This window comes from Vipera berus, assembly GCF_964194415.1.
Source record: "Vipera berus genome assembly, chromosome: 3".
Taxonomy (NCBI): domain Eukaryota; kingdom Metazoa; phylum Chordata; class Lepidosauria; order Squamata; family Viperidae; genus Vipera; species Vipera berus.
Genome location: NC_138204.1, coordinates 32,533,788 through 32,558,538, shown reverse-complemented (window position 1 = coordinate 32,558,538; position 24,751 = coordinate 32,533,788). Strand labels below are relative to the sequence as shown.

At 35.2% G+C, this 24,751-nt stretch overlaps 1 protein-coding gene across 1 annotated transcript in view; it reads left to right on the top strand.

Moving 5' to 3' along the window:
* The window catches only part of TOX2 (TOX high mobility group box family member 2), a gene marked incomplete at its 5' end in the record, with an annotated part of 41,279 nt that overhangs the window by 4,655 nt on the left and 11,873 nt on the right, over positions 1-24,751 (top strand). The window contains 2 exons of the mRNA XM_081322431.1: positions 3,901-4,128; positions 22,357-22,437. Of these exons, the coding sequence (XP_081178557.1) occupies positions 3,901-4,128; positions 22,357-22,437 (309 nt within the window). The remainder of the gene's footprint in view (positions 1-3,900; positions 4,129-22,356; positions 22,438-24,751) is intronic.

The following is a 24,751-nucleotide window of genomic DNA, read 5'->3' as shown; positions in this document are numbered from 1 at the left end:
TGTGGATTTTAAAAATGCTTCAGCCCCTTTTGCATAGATAACAGTTCCTGCTTATCTCCATCAAGGTCATCTTCCTTATTCTTAATGTATGTCACTTAGGAGTATTGCCAGTGTGTAGGAAATTATCAAGAGGGTAGAATTAATCTTATTCATTCTCACAACCTTTTCATATAATCAAAACTAAAATCTGACAAGGAATCTTTTGACTTGACAAAATTTGCAAAAGTGCATATTAAGGTTTGACACCTGCCCTATATTGCAGGAATACAAATCTGTTTCTCTAGAAATAATATAAATCTCTTTTGATCTTTAGATCTATTATTATGTTATATTTTTCACATAGCCTATTTATTCCATTTTTCTGGTAGAAAGACATCCAGAACAATTTATGTATGATCAGTGAAAACGGGACAATTTCTGCCCATACTTTAAAGGACATAAGTAAAAAAGAAAAATGGAATGAGGATGGAAGAAAAAGAAGAAACTATCAGATCCTTGTGGGTTGTTGATGATGATGATGATAATAATAATACATTGGAAGGGACCTTGGAGGTCTTCTAGTCCATCCCCTTGCTCAGGCAAGAAACCCTATACCATTTCAGACAAATGGCTGTCTAGTCTCTTCTTAAAAACTTCCAGTGTTGGAGCATTCACAGCTTCTGGAGGCAGTAAACTGAAGAAGTTGGTGTTGTGTACTATCTTGATTTCTGGGAAGAAAGGAAGGCTATAAACCTGACTAATAGATAAATAGTCCAGGATAAATACTGCAAAGCCAAAAATCCATATGTGAATAGAACTCTTTCCCTTCCTATGAATGATAATAAGAAAAAAAAGTGCACAAATAATAACGTTGCTCATTCATAGCCACCTATTGCAGTTTGGGCAAAGACACATTAAAAATAATAATGGGTACCAGTTTGCATGAAGTATTGTAATCATTTAAGATGAATACACGTTCCTAGATAACATTTCATTTCTTTCACATTTCCAGTTCAGTGCAGCTATTTCTAAGTCACAAAACTAGATGTTTGTGTTCTTATGCATCTGGTCATTGTAATAAAGGGCTATCATTGTTTTTTTCCCCAGATAATAGCAGTGAAGGTAACCAATATGATTACTGTAGTTTCCCTCTTCACTTGGATTAGAGTATTGACTATAAATGGTGTGTTTATAGATCCATATATAATGATTTTCATAATTATGTGGCATCACTGTGCTTCATATGTTCCATAATTAGCTATGAATTCTGCAGGAACGTGTTCTAAGACTTTGGCACCATGGAAGCAAAGAAATTCCAAGTATTCTTGCCTTCATTAATTTGTTTGCTAAGTAAAATAGAAACCAGAACTTCATCTTGTTACATGAGATTAACTCTGTAGCTTTCTGAACACTATAACTGGTTCATAAAAGTACTTAAAAGTACGTAGATATTGTGGTCATTTAAACTGAGAAGAAAACAAAGTGATCAGAAAGTGTTAAAGATGAACCTTCTTTGTCTGTAGCAATACTGATGATGTACTGTCAAATCCAGTAGCAATTATGGTTGCCATATGCACAGTCAGTTGATTTAGTAAGTTGGAAATAGTAGTGACTGGTAGCAGGCATAGAGCCTAGGATAGGGATTAGTTTGTGTTTCCTGAAAATGTTGCAAATCCTTCCTTCAGTAGTTACCTCAAGGGGATGAAATAAAGAAGAACTCTTTATTTTCCCCTGGAATGAATATGGTGGGAAAAAGAAATGATTTGGAGTTTGTACTGGGAGAGAAAACGATATTTGATCTCAGTTTCCTCCCTCTAATGCAGTCTTTATCAAAGTTGGCAACTTTAATACATGTGGACTTCAAATCCCAGTTCTAAGTAGTTTCTGTATCTCTTTATGTCACTTTTGTTTCATTCTGTTGGAAGATTAATCTGTTTTGTATTACTTTTTCATACAAGCTTTATACATTATTTTCCAGTACTTGTTCTACTTTCTTTTACTTCTTTCCTTTCCTTCTACATCCATTTTTCCCCAACATAATCTCTCAGCAAAAAGTGACTCATTCAGACTCACCATCCTTTTATCCACTGCCAGGTCTCTAAGTCTTTCATCATAAACATTCAAATTAGCTAAGTTTTCCATTCAAATAAATGTTTGTTCCTTTTTCATGTATACATGTGAAAAAATATACAAGTAGTTCTCAATTAATGACCATTCATCACCATTTGAAGTTATGGTGATGCTAAACAAATGGTATACAAAGTTAGGGTTGTTACACACACACACACACACACACACACAGACAAAACAGCCCACCCACATGTACAATTATAGGGGCATTTTAAAACCATCACCCACCTATTTATTTATTTTTATTTATTTTAATTCCATTTATATCCCGCCCTTCTCCGAAGACTCAGGGCGGCTTACAAACTTAGCAGTAGCCTTCATTCTATGTATATGCCTGCTTATTAAAGCTTTCACACACACACCCCCAGCGGCATTATTACAAAGTCAGCTTAATTGCCCCCAACAATCTGGGTCCTCATTTTACCTACCTCGGAAGGATGGAAGGCTGAGTCAACCTTGAGCCTGGTGGGATGCGAACCTGCACTAATTGCAGGCAGCTGGTGTTACTTAAGGAGGCATCAGCCCACTGCTCCACCAAGGCTCTCCCCCCATATTTGCCTGTTTCGATTTCTCGGGGGCAGCAGCTTTGTTGAAGTAGAGGCCCACTCTTAGCTGGCTGCCACTACCTCTGGGCTTCCAACTCAGCCCCCGTGTCACTATGCTGCTGTCAAAGAAATAGTGCATATGCCAAATAACACATTCCATTCTCGCGATACTTTTGAAGGCCTCACCAAAAATCCCTAGTGTATTTTGTATCATCTTTTTTGCACCAGTGCAGTTGGGGCTTCTCTAACACCTTGCTCAGTGTCTCTGTTCCTGGGCCAGCTAGGGCCTCCATTTTGCATGCTAACCAGAGATTCTCTTCGTGCTCTAACTAGGATGTTGTTTCATGAAAAAGACCTAATTCTGCTGACATGAAAGGACCTTTCTAACCGGATCCTTCTTTTCTGCCAGTGTAGCCAAGACCAGCAAAAGAAGCCTGGTGCATGAAGGAAGGGCCCAGCTATGCCAGTGTGAAAGAAGGACCCTTCTAGTTGGGTCGGTCTTTCACACATTAGCAAAAGAATCCCAGTGTGCTGGGCAGTGGGGGCAGCTGGCAACTTCAGGTAGATGACCAGCCAAAAGGGAGTGATGGAAAGAGACAGGAAGTTCAAGAAGAGGCAATCCCTTGCCTTACCAAGGTTCAGGGCTGGGAGGGATCAAGCTGGGAATGGTTTGGATTGGAGTAGATCCTCCCCTAATGGCCAGTAGTATTCGATTAACAATGGCAACAAAGATAGTTGGGATTACCATTGCTATACAATGTAATCACGTGACATCAAACTTTATAACCCCATTGCTTAGTGATGGAAATTTCAATCCCAGTTACTGTCATTAACCAAGGACTATCTATGTAACATATATTCGTGGGAAAGTCTTCAGATATTTTAATAGTCAATAATGACAAATCAAGTAATGTGCACATACTGCATGTGAATGAATTTTTCCTTAAGATAGCAACAAAAATGTGTGGCATTTAGAGTAATTACATAGATTAATACCAATGCTGGGACAATAAGTTATCAAAAGTAAAGGGTGTTGATTAGAACCATCTGTAAAAGAAATTGTATATTTGCATTGTATTTTGGAAACAAAGTTAAAAAGAGTTACCTGGGATGCATGTTCTTAAACTACTCCTAGTTATGGTGTGGGTTTTTACTCCCCAGTTCAAAATCAGATATAATGTTTCTTGTAAAATTAAGAGTGACTGCAGGGGGAAAAAAATAAAACATTTTTCTTGACTCTTGATAGGCTACTGGAGAGAAGAGACCTTTGACAGATCTGGGCAAGAAACCCAAAAACCAAAAGAAGAAGAAAAAGAAGGATCCTAATGAACCCCAGAAGCCAGTGTCTGCCTATGCCCTCTTCTTCAGAGATACACAAGCAGCTATCAAAGGACAAAATCCCAATGCTACCTTTGGGGACGTGTCAAAAATCGTTGCATCAATGTGGGATAGTTTAGGAGAAGAACAAAAGCAGGTGAATGTTTTTTCCCATCCAGTTACTGCTTTCCCCCCCCCCTTGATAATGCCATATTTTATTTTCATTTATCTCATACATTATATGCCCACACTATTTCTTAAGATGGTAGTCATAGTTGTTTTACTAATGTAAGCTATTTTCTGCAGCAGTAAAATTATCAATTACCTTTTCAAATACCTCCATCTCATATTAAAGCTAACATTTTCAGTAAAAGTAATGCCTGCAAAAGCCTTAGGGGTTTTGAGCAGCGTGTAAAGTTTAGTAAAACCACCCCCATTCCTGAGTGCACTTTTTCACTGAGTATATCATTGCTTGTCTTCTGGGTAGTGATGATTGTTGTTGTTGTTGCCAGTTTATTTTGTTGTTTTTGTTATCAAAGCTATCTTTGTAGATAATTTTGTATAAGTTGGTTTGTGCACTTTCTAGATGTCTGCTTCAGATTCAAAATCAGACTGTGTGTTACACTATAGTAAAAACACAGCTTTTTTCCAAGACAGTTATATGTATCCTATAGTGTTATATGGAGCAGAAATTTGTGAATCTCATAGCTGTTATTGTTTAGTTAAACAGTTAGTTATCTGTTATTTTTGATACCTGTTTGCAAATTGAAATGATGCCACTGAGCATCCTTAAAGCTATATCTTTTAAATGTGGACTCTTTGGAAATTGCTATTTTGAAATTTATTTCTCAAGCAGAAATTATAAAAAATGTACATAATATTACACCATAAAATGTTTTGTGAAGATTGGTAGATGTGAATGCAGGGACATCTTGATGGAAAGATCCTTCACTTTTCAAGAATCCTTGTTGCATAGTTAAGCTGTCTTGCAGTGCCACAGAATCACAGCTGAAAGGGGACTGGTCTTTCAGGTCTGTGCCATCAAGTCCTCAATGCTGGTGTTCAGATTGTAGCATCCCGAACAAATGTCTGTCCAGGTGTAGCTTGAACTATGAAGAGTATGTGTAATTGATTCTACAATCAATGTTGATTTGTCATTAGGAAGTTTTCTTAAGTTGTAACTGGAATTTGCCTCCTTGCAGCTTGACCCTTAGTCCACATCCTGCAATCTGGGATGATAGATAATAGTTTCTGCTCTCCAGGGATTTGAAGAATCTATAAATTGGTAATTGGTTTTTGTTTCTATTGCTTCATTAAATTGAAGAGGTAATTTTCACTCCAGGAGTTTTGCTATAGAAACTTTGCTATAAAGTTTGGTTTGAAAACTTATATTTTAACAAAAATATTTTCCAGTAAATCCTATAGTCACTCACTTAGATACAGGAAGTAGCATCTCTAGGCATTTTATTGGCAATAAATATGGAAATTATGTTTTCACATTTTATTTATTTCAGTTTAAACCAACTCTGGGCAGTTCACACTATAAAATGCAATAGAAATGTTATACAAAACAAAACAAGATGGGGATCTGATTGCCTGATGCAAAAACCCTTCCAAGAGGGGACTCTATTCACCCTACCCTGGTCCGGGATAACTTGCAAGCTTGATAGAACTTAAACAAGGTGGGGGGGCCATATGGATGTTCACCTAGCACACCAGAACTTTTCTTTCTTCTTGTAATGTGTTTTAAAGAATCCCCTTAAGCTTCTGAAGATTTTTAAGACTATGCAAAGGATTGAAGAGAGTTGGAAGAAGCAGCTCCATCAGTGGAAAGTACTCTGTATTCTTAAGAGCTGCCTTATCTGGGTTGCAATGCAATGCTTGGTGATTTTTTTAAAAAAAATCTAGAGAGCCAAGATCCTCCCACTGGAAGGGTTCCCAGAAACTGCATTTAGGAAAAGAGAAGCAGGTGGAGAAACTATTTGAAACTAAAAGTGTGCTTTAAAATAGCTGTGCATTTTATGTAGCCTTGTGTTGATGACAAATACCATGAATATCTTCAATTTTAATAAGCTCCCCCTCTCTTTTTTTAAAAAAAATAATTCTAATGTAGTTTTCAAATTTTCTTCACTTTTGTGACTCATTGGCAAAGAGTACTAATGATTCTCTATCATTCTTAGCCATGTGTAGCTATTTTTATAGAATTACTTTTTGCTGCCAATTTGTCTCTATTGCCTGTCCTAGCCACCCTACATTCTGATCTAACAGTGAAAGCTTAATAGCTTTACAACTACAAGAGATGCAGGAGCTCCTTTGCTACCAGGATTTTTTTTCTTAATGTTTAAGTAATTGCTTCTCTCTAATATAGTTGAGTGAGTTACTTTCTATTTGGGCCAGAAAGAGATTTCTGCTCAAATGGCCACTTGTCCTGATTCAGCAAAGCTAAAAATATTTTTTTGAATCTTTTTTATTTATTTTTTAATTCTGTGATCAGTGAAAAGTCCAAATTATACAAGAGGATTGCTTCTTCCTTGTATGTTTCAAAATACTTCATTGTAAGGTAGGGACACATGTAGCATCAAAATGTATTCACTGATATATGATATTTACATAAATATGTAAAATATAACTGAAATCTAAATTTCACTGAAAACATACCAATTAATTGTGTCTTTGAAAAACTTCCCCATTCTTATTTTTTTCTAAAGTGTCCAGATTATCCATATGGATTCTGTTATTTAAAGTATCCAGCTTCAGTTCCAGAATCAGTGCAGTGCCCTTAAGTTGAATTAATACTTATTGTCTTCCAAACTGACTAAAATCTGGCAGGAATGGGAGACAGATTCTTATTATAAGATGAGCATGTGGTGATCATTTCTTTCCCAGAACGTTAGTCTGAAAAGGAATGAGAAAGATAGATGAACTCCCAATGACTCTGAGTGGCTTACCATTTATTTCACTTTAGATGCTACCCAAGTTTTTTTAATTAATTTTTTTAAAAAAAATCCTTCCAAAAACAAAAAAAGTAATAAGTGCCCCCAAAGCAACATAAAACCAGAAAACCCATCCAAGGTGGCTAAGCTTTTACTTCTGTCCCAAAGCTTAGAAGAATAGCCAGGATTTCAGTAGATTTCTCAGTGTTACCAGTTCTATATTCATCTGAAGTTCCCATTTGAGGATCACTGCTGGAAAAAAAATGAATAGATGCCGTATATCAGCTCCTGAAAGAGAGAGAGAAAATTATTGTCATCATCATTGTCATCCTTGTCCTGCAGCAGATCTCAGAAAGTGAACCTTTTAAGGAGTACACTTCAATTATTTTTGAAACAGCAAGGAACTATTGGATTCCCCCCCCCTAAAATTACTCTTTCAGGATTGTAAATTTTATAAGGCTTTTGTTTCACCTTATCATGCTAGAAATAATAATAGCCTTTGCCAGATAAGTTGGTAAAGATGGGTTTTATTTAGGCCTAATTCAAACAACCACATCATATTACAATATGGAATAACCATTTCAGTTCAGATAAGATATATGATCTTAAGTCAAAAGTTAAGTACTTTACATACACCAGATCCCAAATTTCACACAGCATCACCAGATTGGGGGGGGGGGGAAACAGCCAGAGCGTTGATCCTTAGATGAACCCTTTCATCTCACTCCAGGGAATTCTAGATAACTGTTATTTATTCTATCCCAGGGGTCTGCAACCTTGACAACTTTAAGAGTGTGGACTTCAGCTCCCAGAATTCCTCAGCCAGCTGAAGTCCACAAGTCTTAAAGTTGTCAAGGTTGCAGACCCCTGTTCTATCCTGAAGAAATCTCTTGGTAGAGAGCATGACTTTTATTTAGTGCTTTTCTGGTCCGATCATGCATTCAGACATGTTTCTCAGTTGCTCTATTCCATGACTCAATGTGTACTATCTCTCTCTTCAAACCTGAAAATTTACTTTTTTCTATACTTTTCACATTGTAGATTTTCATTTTTACCTGTCTTAATTTTTTTTCTTGACTGCTGATAATTTTATTTGATCTGAATCTTAGATTTGTATTCCCATCCTAATTCATGCCATAAAATATACTGTGTGAACTTGTACTATTTCAGTTTAACCATTAGATTTCTATGAGAGTAAAAGAAGATAAGTATATATTACTTAAGGAAAAGCTGGATGACAAAGGCAATAAAATAATAATGAGAAATACTACCAAGAGATAATTCTTGCTCAATGAGAGCTGTATCTTGGGATAGAGCCTTTTCTTCATGGGAACACAGTGCTTTATCTAGAAATCTGGTGACTTGGCTTTCCTTATTCTTCAAGTTTCCTTTTGCTTTAAGCAGATTTAGTGTGAATCAGTTTAAGAAAAGATAGATGGTGGGCATTAATGTCTGAAGTTAAAATTATAAACACATTTATTCTTTTGAGAAAAATGTTTTAAAATTATCCACATTGAAGATTAATTTCTTGAGCCAGCTGTGAGTATTTATAGAGTTATAGTTTGCTGGCTCTAAGAATTTGTATGAATCCTGCTAAGTTCTTTTGAAGCTCTTCCTCTATTTATGTTCAAAAGACTATCATATAAAGATTTAGGGATGACAAGCAATAAGGGACACAGGGCTTGGAGTCACTGTATTCGAGAAATCAACAGACAGTATAAATAAAATCGGCTGATAATTATTACTGTTTTCATCAATACATTTTAGCACAACAACCTGTTAAGTAGCCTTCATTCTGCAATGAACCATCGTTTACATAGGGCAGCACAATGTGGTGATAAAGGAAAAATCCCTAAGTTCTCTTCCTTCTGAAGCAGCAGTAATAGAATTATTATCAAAACAATGAGATCAAAATGGCAACTCTCAAAGCTGAGTGACAGATTAATATTAATTTGATGGATATTAAACTTGGCATTGATATTAACTGGAATGAGCTACCATGTATCCGGCAGGTATCTTGTTTATTACAGAGGGTTAAACCACTTTTTGTGTACACTTGAAGTGTCAAAGCTGGGGATATTTATCTGCTGCAGAACAGGTGCTGCTACTCCTACAAAGCAAATTTACTTTCTTTCTATTGATGAAGTAAGCAAAGATTACATATTCTTAATTGCAGTTATATAGTTTTATATGTTTTCCCCTCACTCACTAAAAGGCAAACAGAAAGAGGAAGGAATTATTGTTACTTATGTAAAAAAAATATTGCAGAGCTATGTTTAAAGCAGTTGTTACTATTGCTGTCATTTATTTGAATTTTTGTAAAAAAAAATCAAAAAGAATCGTAATATTTTTGTTTGTCAGCTGGTGTTTCTATCATATTGTTCTCTTTCTCTTCTTCTCATCCCTGGCTTTTTACAATGAATCTTCATTTTCTCGCTGACATACTTATATCTAAATTTCTCATTTCCTGCCTTTTTTATTTATATCTGTTGCTTGGTGATTTGATCATGCTGTGGAATACAGGATTAGCAATCTCTCTGTCCTTGGGTTTTCATCAAGGACACCTGTTTTGCAAGTTGCACAATTTCTTCCCTGCCTTAACCCTTTCAAGTACTGCTTCTGTGTAGAATATGCACAATTTCCTTCCTTGCCTTAACTCCTTCAATCATCAATATTGTGAAGAAATGTGTGTATGCATATATGCGTGGGCACACAAGGGCACACAGAGGGGGAAGCTCACAACATAAATGTTTTTACCACTGTACTTTGCCAGCTGACATAGGCTTTTCTAAGAGGCTTAGAGAAGAATCTAAAGAATATGTGTGTGTAACACACATATATAAACACACATTATTTTGACCTTACAAAAAATGTAGCAGCTGTTCCTGTGCAGATAGTTCTTATCTCTCTAAAACATAACATGTTAATGATTGTTATCAGCCAAAGAAGTATCTCTAATAATCTACCTTCAGCTCATAAAATGCATTACCACCATAAAAATAGATTGTCCCCTATATTCACAACAAAGCAGATTTTAACTCTAGATTAAAATAATGCAAAGAAAATTCGGCCCTGGTATGGCAAAAGAGTTGGATTTTTTTTTAATGCCAACTGTACAAGTAGAACATCATTTTTTGTTAACATTAGCACCATCTAGAGGAACTGGGGTTAGTCAGTTACCAAAATGGTAATTTTCTGGACCAGCATGGCTCATACCAACAATCTTAGTTCTACTCACAATTACAATGGCTACCTTCCATAGAAATTCTGTACTTTGACATGTGCATGTAATATGAAACCTGTAGTATATCAACATTTCCTTCATTTCTCTTGTGCACACATTTTACAGCTTATTAATTTAGTTTGCTTTTTAGCTGTAATTCAAAACTTCACAGACACTTAAGAACTGTCTCCTAATACAACAGATCTTTAATGAGCACCTCATTTGTTTGCTTTAGGTCCTGGTATCCAACCTTTCCCATTAAAAAAGCCATAAGCACTGCTAAAAAGACATTAGTTTGAAGCCTGGGAGAAATACCAGTCACTGCAAACAGAATTGGAATGTACATTAAATGATCCAACAGTCTTAAGACAACTTTGTATGTCCATGTTTTTCTCAGACTGGCATATTGATCTTATCCAAGTTCTGTTTAATTTTCTGTTCTGTGTTTTTCTTTCTTCCACAGCAAGGTATGAAAGGAGTAACTGGCGTTCATTTGAATGCCAGTGATACACTCTGTGGCACTGTGGGCCTTAATAAAACAATTCCCATCAGCCTCTGCTAGAACAATAAAACATCCAAAACAATTTTTTTTTATTACATTTATATCCCGCCCTTCTCCGAAGACTCAGGGCGGCTTACAAGCTTAGCAGTAGCCTTCATTCTATGTATATGCCTGCTTGTTAGGGCTTTCACACACACACCCCAAGCGGCATTATTACAAAGTCAGCTTAATTGCCCCCAACAATCTGGGTCCTCATTTTACCTACCTCGGAAGGATGGAAGGCTGAGTCAACCTTGAGCCTGGTGGGATGCGAACCTGCACTAATTGCAGGCAGCTGGTGTTACTTAAGGAGGCATCAGCCCACTGCTCCACCAAGGCTTTTAATTTAATTTAATGTAGCTGGTTTAGACACCTCCTTACTCCACAGAGTCTAGACAGTGTACAAAAAAGCCAACAAAATTAAAATATAACAAAATGAGTATAAAAGAATAAACAGAAACTATAACTATAAAAGAATGAACAAGAACTGATGGCAGACCTAGTTAACCATACAATACACATAAACACATAGAATCCAACAGGGGCAATACCCACCCTAACCCAAGGCCTGGTCTTTCCAGAATATAAGAAAGGTAGAGGTCACATGGATATCAGGTGGAATCTTATTCCAAATCCTAACTGATGCACAAAACTTACAGCTTATTTAAATAAATTTGGAGTGATAAATCATCTTCACCTGGTATAACCAATGGAAGTTATTGGGAATTATTTTAATTGCAGTCTAATGTTGCCACAGGACACCAGCTTGGGAAGGGTTATTCTAAGTAGATGAAACTGCATTTTCTTTTTCATTATCTGATATAAAAAATGATTGAAGACAAGTAACCAATAGGAATTCTTCCATATGTACTGGTTTTCAAGGAAGCTTAGTTGTTTCCCATCAGTGTACTGATTGAAAAGCATTAGCAACAAGCTATGCAACAACTGTCCATTCATCTTCCAGAATAATTATTGCAAGTTTGTAGAAATATGCAGCACTCTGAATTTCTTCTGAAGCTATATTAAAATCATAAATATGGTACTCATATCTATAAAGTATAGCAAACTATTTAAATTATGTTTATATTAATAATACTTATTTTTATATTTGCAAACTTTACATTTATTATTTCTAACTGAGGGTAATTCCAAAATACTTTAAACCAAAACATTTAAAATATAATTTAATTATTTATTAAATATTAGTTAAGGTGGCTTTTCCTGCAAAAGATATGGCAATAGCAACTTTGAGATTGAGATACAAGCCTCCTTTTTCACTTCAAACAAATTAAGGCTCTGAACATTCAAATTCCAGCCCAATTACATACATTGTTAATAGAAGAAATGTGTGGAATTTTTTGCTTTAATTTTTGCCACTTTTCTGTCCAATGGCACATCTGATGTTTGGCCATGGAGAAGTCAAGTTGGTAAGTATTTGGCACAAGTAGCAGTTGCCCCAAAACTCTTATGAGAAGTATCAAATTAGGCCCTCTATATTGGACCAAGGTAGTTATATGCATGTTAATAGGAAGATAGTAGAAGTATTTATGGCACTATATTATGGATAGGAAGCTGATTATCTCATGTTTTATCCAAATATTGCAATACAGCAGGCGAATTATCATATCCAAAATTCAGGATTTTTTTTATTCTTTAGTTACATTTAACATTTACTAATAAAGAACATGTATTATTTACATAACACAGAGTGGTTCTGGGTACATCAGCAGGATTTGGAATAATTGTCTTGTCTTATTATTATTTTTTTTAAAAAACAGCATTTCATTATGGCACAATTGCCAGTTTCTTTGCTAAGCCGCAGAAGCATTAGGCCTGGTACCCTGGATTATACTTCTATCAGCTGCAATTCCTTCCCCCATAATCAGTCACATGTTTGCCCTCCTTCTCAACACCCACCCAGTCCCTTAATGATTAATGAATGCTCCTGCCACTGAATAAGAAAAATAAACCCACGGGCATGTAGAATATTTTTGAAATCTTTAGCTCTGATAAATGGCTGAAGTTAATGCTCTGGGGGGGGAAAAGAGGGCCAATTCTGCCAGTATTTAAATGGATCTCACAGCAAAGCCCTTTTTAAAATGGCTTTTAAGAAACCCTGCTAGGAATTGCTGTCCACATTTCACCTCAGATTCAAGTAGGCCTTAGTTACACATTTTCTCTTTTTAGTGGAAAAAAGGCCAAGTGGGTACTACAGCATGTAATGGTTTCTAAACAGGGTCACAGGTAAAGCATATTAACATGTAGAAAGCTAAATCCATGTGCCAGTGAATGGAAGCCTTGTCTCTGTGTCAATGAGTACAGTTATTAAACAGAGATAGAAGTTGACACTCTCCTTTCCTCTTGATTTTTTTTCATCTTGAAATCTCCCTAGCATTTATAAGTTGGAATCATGATAATATTTACTATTTTTTGGAATTATCCTAAAGAAAATAATCAGATAAGGAACAATAACACATTAGTAATGCTAATTAGAATAGAATAGAGCTGGAAGGGACCTTGGAGGTCTTCTAGACCAGCCCCCTGCTCAAGCAGGAGGTCCAATACCATTTCAGATAAGTGACTGTCTAGTCTATTCTTAAAAACCTCCAGTGGTGGAGCGCCCACGATTTCTGAAGGCAAACTCTTCTATTGGTTAATTAATTAAGGGTAATTAATAATTGGTTTTATCATTCATATAAGAGAGGAAGGCAGTTCTTTAGAAGTTACTCTGAACCTAACAAGAAATATAACCTATCTACATGAATGTAATAAAATGTATGTTAAACAGTCTCATGCAACATGTAACTGAGAAGAAAGTATGGAAAGTTAATTTTTATACCCCTAGAACAGGATATTTATCATTAGGCTCTCAATTAGGGATGCATGGAGGGAACAGTTAAGCCTCCAAATAGAAACCATGTTCTTCCATTAGGCCCATCTCTGATGGAAAAACAAACCAGCTAAAGTTTCATTCCTTATTTGCTCATACTATATTGACAGAATCTTGCCAAAGTAAACCTAAAGTAAAGGATATACCTTGAGAGATTCTAGGGAGTGGCTATCCTAAATCTCTTCCTTTGTTTCTGATCCAGCTCTGGACAATCTTGTCTCTTGTCTTCTTGGAATGTGCTCCCTCTTTCATTGTAGTCCATCACACTACCTCTCCTTTGCAGAAATATGCCATCACATTTTTATTCCTCAGAAAGAGGGATACAACTCAACAACTCAACAACTTTATTGATTAGCCCTTGGGCCATATCAAAATGCAAAGTTCCAGCAACAAACGGTCAACAAAACTTGATAAAAACAATCCAAAATGGAATTTGATAAAATACAATTTAAAATGGAATTAAAATAAAATACAATTTAAGATAAAATAGTAATAAAATACAAATTTAAGATATAGATAAAATATGATAACATTATATTTCGGAGTCGCCCTTGTAGTCTACCCCAATCAGTCCCACGTATGCAGATCTTAACCGGATCATTTTGTTTAAATACTGTGCTACGTTAAATGTTATTTTCAAGTTCCGACCGGACATAAGATAAGTTATTTTGATATGGGGATCCCAATGGGCCATTCGTTTGGTATTTATTTATTTATTTGTTGAATTTATATACCGCCCTATATAGACCAAGATACCTGTCTCTCACCCTCTTATACAACTCATAAACAGGCTTATGCAGCTGGCCTTCTAATCTCCAGCTTTTTTTTCATGGACACTCTTTTTCGATCTTTGGAGTTCTTCTCCCCACAGCAAAAAAGTACTGCCAATATATGATAGAAATAAATTAAAATGAAACATCTGATGATTTTAAAGCAAAGATAAAATAAAAAAAATCATCCCTCAAACATGATTTTATTCCTAAAGTCCTGGAAACAACAACAATCCCTGACCTTCCCTTTAAAAATAATAAAATAAAATAAATGCACCTTCCAGGATATTAATCAATTTTGTATTTTAGAGACTGATCTGGCAATTCCTTTTAAACTCACTATATCATTGAATGTATCAGATAACCCTAATTAGGAAAAGTTAGCATCCACTGTCAAAAAAGATCACCTTTAATATTTTTCCTTTTGGAAATACCCTATATCTTCTTTTTCATTATTGCCAATCTATATACAGTATGGACAAAGAGGAAGAGAAATAGAGTGGGTCTTTACCAATATATTTAAACCCTTCTCTAATAGAAAAATAATAAGGGATCCTAATGCTATCCTCTTATCAAGTGCCAAACCCCAATACTGGAAATCTGGATTTGGCTAAACATTTTCAATTGATACCCAATTAACATTGAAATAATTATTGGAATTAAAGAAGGGAAAAGGTACTTTCTACCAATCATATATGCTTTTATATTATGTTAAAGTGTATATGTCCATATATTTTTAATGATCAAAAAGAGTAGGTCTGTCCTGTTCAGGATTGAAATGTTTTACCCTTTATTCAGTATTCTGTTATAGTGACATAACAGAATAATACTTAAAAAACATCATCCTGCTTGATCAATTGAATGAGGTTTAAAAGGCATATTAACACCTACTTCATTTTATCAGTGCTTAGATTCAGTTACCTCTATGCACATGGATGGGTTATTGAAGGAACTATAATTTTTTGAGCCTCAAAGCAATTTTCCCACCACCTTGATTATAAGTCTTAGGTCTTTTTCTACAGAAATCATAAGATATTTCTTTTCTTTTTTTTTACACTTTCCTCCACTGTAAAGAGAGAAAGCTCAGAGATGTAGATTTATTTGTCATAGAATGTAACTTCCATAAAAAATGCATGCCTTTTTGGATCTTAAGCATAAATATCTAGCTACTCTTAATGGTTCTATTCACACACAGTTATGTTTGTTGAATATGGAATCCAGTCCTCAGATAAGTAAAGGTAAAGGTAAGGTTTCCCCCTCACATGCGTGCTAGTCGTTTCTGACTCTAGGGGCCGGTGCTCATCTCCGTTTCAAAGCCGAAAAGCCAGCGTTTGTCCGAGGACATTCCGTGGTCATGTGGCTGGCATGGCTAGATGCCAAAGGCGCACGGAATGCTGTTACCTTCCCACCGTAGTGGTCCCTATTTTTCTACTTGCATTTTTATGTGCTTTCGAACTGCTAGGTGGGCAGAAGCTGGGACGAGTAACAGGCGCTCACTCTGCTACGCGGCACTCAGGATTCGACCAGCCAAACTGCCGACCTTCTGATCGACAAGCTCAGCGTCCTAACCTACTGAGCCACCGCATCCTCAGATAGGATGGTTCTAATTAAAGTTATTCCAAAAGTTCATATATCCTCCCTTTCCTGCAATTGATGCTTCTTGAATGAAATGCTCAAAAGAAGATATGAAGAGCCAATTGCTCATGGCATCCTTCAACATAGAAGTTATGGTGCCACATGTAGATAGCCATGTGCAAGCTAATGACATCAGGTCTATACTGGTGGTCCTCAACTTACAGTTCATTTAGTGACTGTTTGAAGTTAAAGTGGCACTGAAAAAAGACCATTATGACTGTTTTTCCATTGCAGCATCCCCACAGTCACATGATCAAAATCCAGACTCTTGGCAACTGGTTCATGTTTATGACGTTTGCAGTGTCCCAGGGTCATGTACCTTTTGTGACCTTTGGACAAGCAAAATCAATGGGCAAGCCAGATTCACATAACAGCTGTGTTGCTAACTTAACAACTACAGTGGTTCATTTAACAATTGTAGCAAGAAATGTTGTAAAATGGGGCAAAATTCCCTTAACAAATGTCTCACTTAGCAACAAAAATTTTGGGCTCAATTGAGGTCTTAAGACGAGGACTACCTGTGTTAGAAATGTTGGTTAATTGTTTATAAAATTTAGTTTTTCAAAGCTAATTTTTCTGAGTATAACTAAGCTTTAAGAAAAAAACAGAAATAGAAATGTATTCACTGACAAACCTAATCTCTTGGGAGACTTCTTCAAAACTGAGGTGGGTTTTTTGAATCTCATATTGGTCTCACTTATTAACCACAAGGCAGTTTTTTTCTGTTAAGGTTGGAAACTTTCAGCCACATATTAGTGACCTATTTTTTTTTTAATCTCATGTAATTTTATGCAAATCAAAGTGTTCCAATTGCTGGGATGTCTAATAAAATCAGAGCAGTTAGAGAAGGTTTTCTTAATTTTTTAAAATCTGTTTTCTTGAATTCAATTTCCTTGATTAGCCACCCAGTGCTAATATTCAGTTTTATTTGTAGTCTTCTTGCTAATTATGTAATGAAGAGCTTGATGTCATATGTTTCTGTCTTTAGATTAGGCAGCTGCCACTTGTGAAGGTCAGAAATGGCAACCATCTTTCCATGGAGAGCAGTGCCTTCTCTTTCCCCAAGTCAAAATAGCAAGCTTTACAGTAGTTGTTGTCTTTGGCCTTTTTTAGTACTTTTCCCTGTGGAGTTGTAATGTCTCTACAAATAGATAATTGCAAAGTGGCAGTTTTGGATCTGATCTGAAGACACAAAGCCATTACCATCGTTCTTTTCATTTTTGATAATACAATTCTCAAAAATTATTGAAAAAGCTTGCATGTATTATGAGCATAAAATAGGCTATTGATTTAATACTATAGTACTTTCAGTCCACACATATATAGAACATCTGCAGCCTTCAAAAACCATCTCATAAGTGCCCTCAGAATTTGACTTGTAAAATGAAAGTTGCCATTAGAAAAGGTGATGCAAAACTTCCTCAGTGAATGAAAACTAACTTCTGCCATTTTGAAACCCAGCTTTTGGTTGGATAAACTGGAATTAAACTCCTTTATGTTTTTAAACTAATATACAACTTGTGGAAATTAAAAATAATATTCTAATCTTTAGTTATTCTGAGGTAGAGGCTGTGATGAATAACACTATATAGTTTTTTTCACAGTGCCAGATTGTATATTGATCACCACCTTTTAAAAAAAACTGCTCAATTCTATACACTCAAATAAATGTTTATTCTTAGAGCCAAATATAGATAGTAAGCAAGTAAATACCATTATGATATTTATGTATAAGCAGACTAAATAAATGCTGAATGGCTCAGCAACCATGCTCTATTTCAGCAATATTCTTGTTATGCAGAAGAACAAGATGGCAGATTAACACATTCATAACTATAAGGGCGTAATATTCTAATCTATATATTTCAATGGAAGTGTTTGGGACAAAGCATTGATGTTCAACTGCTTCAATGGAGGGAGTATGTCTTCTGATAAAGTGCACTATTACAGCTGTATTCATGTTTATCAGAGATGTTCTATCTGTTGTAGTGAGCACGTTGCTCCAAAATGTGTTTCCATAGGCAGGATTGTGGCAGAGTGTCAGGACCCACCTCAATCCACATCTTAGGAAATAAGAACTCTTGGATGCAAGTTTAGTCCAAAAGGAAAATGTTTACTAGGATGGAATCGATTGTGGCAATACAAGACGGAATCTAACAAAGTTACATTTCAATCCTATATAAAGCATTCCCATTTCAGCCCCTCCCCTCATCCATTTGGTCAGGCTCTCATCATTTGCTTAGGTGTCAGATCCTTCCATGGGAAAGGGAACTCTCCTTGGTTTTATGGTTATTGCTTTTCTTTTTAGTTGTAAATGAAGATGCAATCCAGATCTGTCTCTCCCCCTCCCTCCCCCAGTTCAAATGTTCCCTGTTGTTTGAAGATCGCCTAAAGTCTATCCTCTCCCCCCCCCTTCGGAGAGATGGCAGAATCCCCAGAATAAGCACATTGTTCTACCTATACATTTATGAAATGTGATATAAATGGATTCTGACACAGAGATAATTTTCCATCCATTGGATCTACAGTTGTTCTTGCCTTTCTAGTGAGCCTACTTTGGCCAACCATACACATCTTTGAAACTAGCATAATTAGTTTCGTAAGTATATGGATTACTTAAACTCACATTATTATAATTACATATACAATGAGAAATCATAGATGTCAGTTCCTCAGTTCCTTCATTTTAATATTAATTTTATTATTTTTACTGTAATTGGGCTACAATGTTTAATTCTTTTTTTAACTTTTGTACATTGTATTTCTATTGTATTTATTGCCCTGTACACCGCCCTGAGTCCTTTGGGAGAAGGGCGGTATAGAAATTAAATTATTATTATTATTATTATTATTATTATTAGTAGTAGTAGTAGTAGTAGTAGTAGTAGTAGTAGTAGTAGTGAGTTTCTTAAAAGAATTTATCAGCGTATGTATGTGTGGATCCAACTGATCAGTTATCCACATTTTCTTCTTTTAGCCACAGTTAAATCTTGTATATTAATTTACGCACCAAGACTATCAGTTTGTATTTAGTAATCCCATACTATTTTAATATGCCCATTTTTTACTACTTTTTCATCAATATGTTCCTTCTCACTTTTTTTTATTACTGGCACATTATAATTTTTACAGATTTTCCAATGAATCATTTTGGCAACTGTGGTGTGTTGTTGTTTATAATCTGTCTGTGTAATCTTTTTGCATGAAATGAGTATATGATTTACTGTTTCTTCTGTTTCTTTGTACAATCTGGATTTGGAATCATTTTATTATTTTTCACTTCTGGTTTGGATTGCAAGCCCTCAGATTCTTTTTTTAATGTTCCAGTTGTAAGCCATTGCGAGGTTTAATTTTTAACCACTTTCCCCTCAATTTCTTGTAGAAATTGGCAATATATTGGGTTTCCTTGCCAGTGTTATTTCCTATACATTCAGGAAATTCCCATTTTTAACTTTTTTAACTTTGTTCTTGACTGTCTTTTACATAATCAGCCAATGCATGTTTTACTTCTTCAAATAGTTTGACTGAAAGTAAACCTCTTTTTTCATTTCTGTGAGGCAAGTATAATATCATTACAGGAATGTTGTGCACAGTGAATAGTCATAGGTTTTCTTGTTTTTTCATCCAAAATGTCCAGTTCAGTTTGTGTCCGTTTACTAATTCAAGTAGTGTATCATTTCAGAAGTATGACCCAGACTTTGATGGGTTTTCTACAGTTCGTTTTTATCTAGCAGTTTTCTCCCCGATTGGATGTATTATTTACTAATCACATTTTTTATTTGTCTGTGCTTGATGTTACCCATTGTAAAATGCGCAGATACTTGTGGGCTTCATCTTGATGGTTTCTGTGGTTTAGTCATTCAGCATTCCCATTCTATCATTGTTTGTGATTTTATACCAATTTATTGCTACTGTAGCAAATTTCTCTAGGCCAAATTTCATTGCCACATTTGTGCTAAAAAAATTTATAACACTTCTCAGTGATTGTGGTTTGACTTCTGATTTTCCATAAAGCTTCAGATCATCCTTAGAAAGCAAATGTCAGAGTTTATTAGCGTGGTGTTTTTTTTGCTGTTTGATAACAAATATTTTTTTCTTCAAAATCACTGAAAGTGGGATTGTAGCAATGATGATAATAATAATAATAATAATAATAATAATAATAATAATAATAATAATATAAGAATAAGAAGAAGAAGAAGAAGAAGAAGAAGAAGAAGAAGAAGAAGAAGAAGAAGAAGAAGAAGAAGAAGAAGAAGAAGAAGTAGTAGTTGAAGTTGGAAGGGACCTTGGAGGTCATCTAGTCCAACCCCCTGCTCAGGCAGGAAACCCTATACCATTTCAGACAATAATAAAGTTGATAATGAGTTACTCTGGAAGATGCTCTTCTTACTGTTGACAAGCCCATATTTTTCATTTCCAACCACCAATTCTGCCTACCAGTTCATTATTCTTTTTTCTGTTAATATTATAATGTTTTAATGACACCAGTTGTTTCCAAACTTTTGATTATCCAACTATGTAGCAATGAATCATCAAAAGGTAACAATATAATTTTCACTAATGCATAATCCACTCCTACAAGCAACTTATTTCTAAATCATAATATCAGGTCTTCAGTCCACTTAATTTATCTTTCCAAGTTGAAGGACCTGGAAGTGATAAGAATGTGGAGAATCCATTTCTGTTCTCTACACATCAATTTGATGTAATGATTATGTAGTTCAAGAATATGGACACCAAAAATATTGCATCCTATCTTAAAAATCAATTTGCTATACGTGGAAAGTCTATGTACAATATCAAGTATCCTGGGAATTACATTTATTTGAGAAAGCTTCCTTAATCCACATACTTATTGAATATTTATATTTAATGTAATTATTTGAGAAATGTCACATGGAATATAAATACCTAAAAGTTAATAATTTCAGTAAACATACAAAAATGATAATTACCTATTGCTATTAATTCCTTCTTAGCAATCACATAACACAGCATCTCTTAATTTGCCTCAATTTATTAATCAAATGCTTCAGAGCCAGAATCAAAGTATGATCAGAAACAAACAATAAAATATATCTAGCATATAGTATCAATTTATATGCTAATAAATTATGCAAAAAATAATCTCAGCTGATATTATGAGCTTCTCTAGTAGAACAAGCAGAATTCTAAACAAACATCAAAAATCAAAATGGATATCCTTATCTGGTATTTCTGTAGAGTGAAAAACTAGATTAAGGCAACCATTGATTTAGACTTAAAGCTGTGTACAAAAATTGGACCCATTTTATAAATCCTATGGGAAATCCATAGCTAAGGTAATTTAGCTATGATAATATACTATCTATAGATTTCATTGGAAGCTTTGTCTGCAAGTAATAGGATGGTGGCTTTGTCTTTTCCATCTTTACTCAAATCAATAACATTAACCTTAACAGCCAAATATTATCTGATCTATGTCAAGTTTGATTATCCTTGATCATTGAAGCAATCACTTGCTGATGTCTGTTGGCTAAAATAGCCAACTGCTAAAATAGCCGTTAAAGCTCTAATATCTACATTAATCAGTTAAATGTTAACACCTACTGTATGATCTTTACCAGACATAATATGATATGTGCATCATATTTCATTCAATGAAAAGGGTAAGATTCCAGTTTAACAAAATCTGATCTGATTATTGATAGAGTTTGGATAAAATGTATCAAAAAATACTTTATACCATTCTGCAAGAAATATAAAACATACTGTTATCTTACCATCACTCTATTTTTTTTCTTTCTATTCAGTCATGTCCAGTTTGCAGAGACAGCCTGGACTGCTCTCCAGTTTTCTTGACAAAGTTTCTCAGAAGGGGTTTGCATTGCCTCCTTCCTAGGGCTGAGAGAGAGCGATTGGCTCAAAAACCCAGCTGGCTTTTTGACTAAGGCAGAATTAGAACTCCCTGTTTCCTGGTTTCTAGCCTGATGCCTTAACTACTACATCAAAGTAGCTCTTGCCATTACTGATAACCAAAAGTAAAAAATGAGTCAAGAAGCAATTAATAAGTAGTTAGTTTGTAGAGCACTCTCTCTGAATTTGATGCCTCCTTGCCAATTCTAAAATAGCATTTTAACTTGTGCAAACAATAGAAAACTTCTGTGATAAGCCCAGCTATAATTTTTAATCTCTGTTTGTTTTCTGGTAGTTTTGATTTCAGCCTGAATTGCTGTTTTTGGGAAAAGCATATAAAATTCACTCTTGTATTACCTTTATACAAAGATTGAATTTATAATAAACCTAGCACAGATCCCTTGGGCAATGTGCGAGATATAAACAACTGTACAATCAGAGCTGTATCATCCTGTTTCTCTTGTTTAATTAATATTTTCTTCTTGGGCTTTTCAGGCATATAAAAGGAAAACTGAAGCAGCAAAGAAGGAATATCTAAAAGCTCTGGCAGCCTACCGGGCCAGCTTGGTTTCCAAGGTAACAGACTATGCTTCATATATGAATTTCCATGGTTGTAGCAATGATAAATTAGTTGCAACTCAGGGACATCTCTGGGGAAGAGCAAGTTTGTAAGAAACACAGTATAACCACGCCATCAAAATGAATTTAAGTGTTAGCTACATAGTGTATGAACTAAGTAAAATACTCCAGCTTGCCTGAAGGATACATAGTAAGGATTTTAGTTTTCTTGGTTTCAAGAAAATAACGCTGAATGTCCTGGGGTTTCCTTGCAATCTTTGAGACCAGGTTATGAGCTCACTCTGTGGCACAACTAGATCCAGTATTTTGAGATAGAAATATGCCTAAATACTTACTTTTCAATATAATTAAGGGAAATTTGAAAATTCTCTGCATGTATTTTAAACTCCTTAAAATATAATTTCTAGAGAATTGAACCTTACTCAGTCTATACCCTGGTCCAGAAGCTTTAGCCAAGTCATTCATGTCCAGGTCACAATTAATATAGTGCTCTCAGAAAAATCAATAGGCAGATGTTAGTCTCCGTCTATTCAGGCATTGAGATCCGCAAAGATTAAAATAGTAGTCATGGTTCATTAGCAGATCAGATTTTTTGTGAGGCAAAGAGACAAAGGTTTTAATGAAGATTGATAGGTCCTAGCAGCACATAGGATCAATTTATTACAGGTATTTATTAGCAACCACAATTGAGCTCAGAATTTCCATCATATCTTTTTTTGCAATTGTTAAGCAAATCAAATGGTCATTCAGTGGTCATTAAGTGAATCATAAGGTTGTTAAGTAATTACTTTTTCCTAAATTGACCATATTTGACCACAGGATGGTGCAACTAGTCATGAATAAATGCAAGCCTATGGTCAAGTATCCAAAATGTGATCATGTAGGGGTGTGTGTGTGTGTGTGTGTGTAGCAATCATAACTCTTTAAGGATACCTTTGGCATATGATCTGATGTTTTCACAAACCAGGCAGTTGAGCTTGACATCAAAACCTACAAGAGCAGAGTCAGAGCAGGAAGGGATTCAAGTCCAGTTCATTCAATGAGATGTGTCTGATATCTTAACTTTGTTATCCTTCCAACAAGATTCAAATAGCAGGAGCTGACATGGCAATTCGCGTGTATTGAATTTATAACATCAGACTACATCTTCCTCAGCCAGTGGGTGTGGTGATGAGCATTTAAATCTATATTTTGAGGAACAAGTTGAGACGGCTGCATTAGATGGGATTATCTTCACTAGTTATATTCACTTTCTTTCTTTTTTGTATTTGAAGAAAATTTTGCTCTCCAGTAATAAAAAGAAGCAAAAATAAAACAATAGTTTTTAATATATAACCAACAAGAGTAGAATTGTTTGGAATTTGAATTGGTATGGAATTGGAATTGAATTGATATAGAATATAAAATTTATACTTAAAAATGGACACCATTCAGTGAGAAAGTAAAAGAAAAGAATAAATAAGTTGAGAAAGTAAAAATTAAAGAGAGAGAAAACAAAAATAGAATCATCACATTTAAATTTATTTCATTAATTCTGTTTCAGGATTAATTCAATAGGTGACTGGGACTGCATTGGTGTGTGTGTGTGTGTGTGTGTGTGTGTATGCACAGTATGACCCACTGACTACCTGAAAATCAATTATGAGCAAAGGTAATGCAGTTGCAATTGTTTTCCTGTATATAATAATGGCAGCATGTCTATGCTGAACGTGTAACATAGATATATGTGGGGAATATTGGAATATTTAATAAAACAAAGGAGACATTGGACTGTAATAATATTTTAAAGCCTATCCATTTTGCTAATCCATAGACATTTTTGAGTGAGCTTGGAACTGCTACCTTAGATCAACAGCTGTTACATGTAAGGGAATTACAGTATATGTTATAGCTAACATTAGCATTTTCTTCTTAATTAGCAGTGCATTTTACATGCTGGTTTGCTTTGATTTCAACATTATTTTATTATAATGAAACTATTAAAAGGGGGAGGCAGAAATATTTAATAGTGAGGATCAAAGAACAGAATCTTGATTTACAGATCATCTCGACCTATCAGTTCACAGAACGTCACGTGGCATTTTTCTTTAATGATGCAGAGACCTGCTTCTTCATTTGCTATTGGCATGAGATTTCAGTAAGCATGCTATGGACTGGCAGGGTGGCCCTGGGGATAAAACACAGTTGAGGGAGAAGATGGGAAAGTATTCTTTGTGTTGTAGACACAGAGCTCCGTCTGTCTGTCTGTCTCTCTCTCTCTCTCTGTGTCTGTCTGTCTCTTTCTCTCATTATATTACAGAGTCCTTTTACA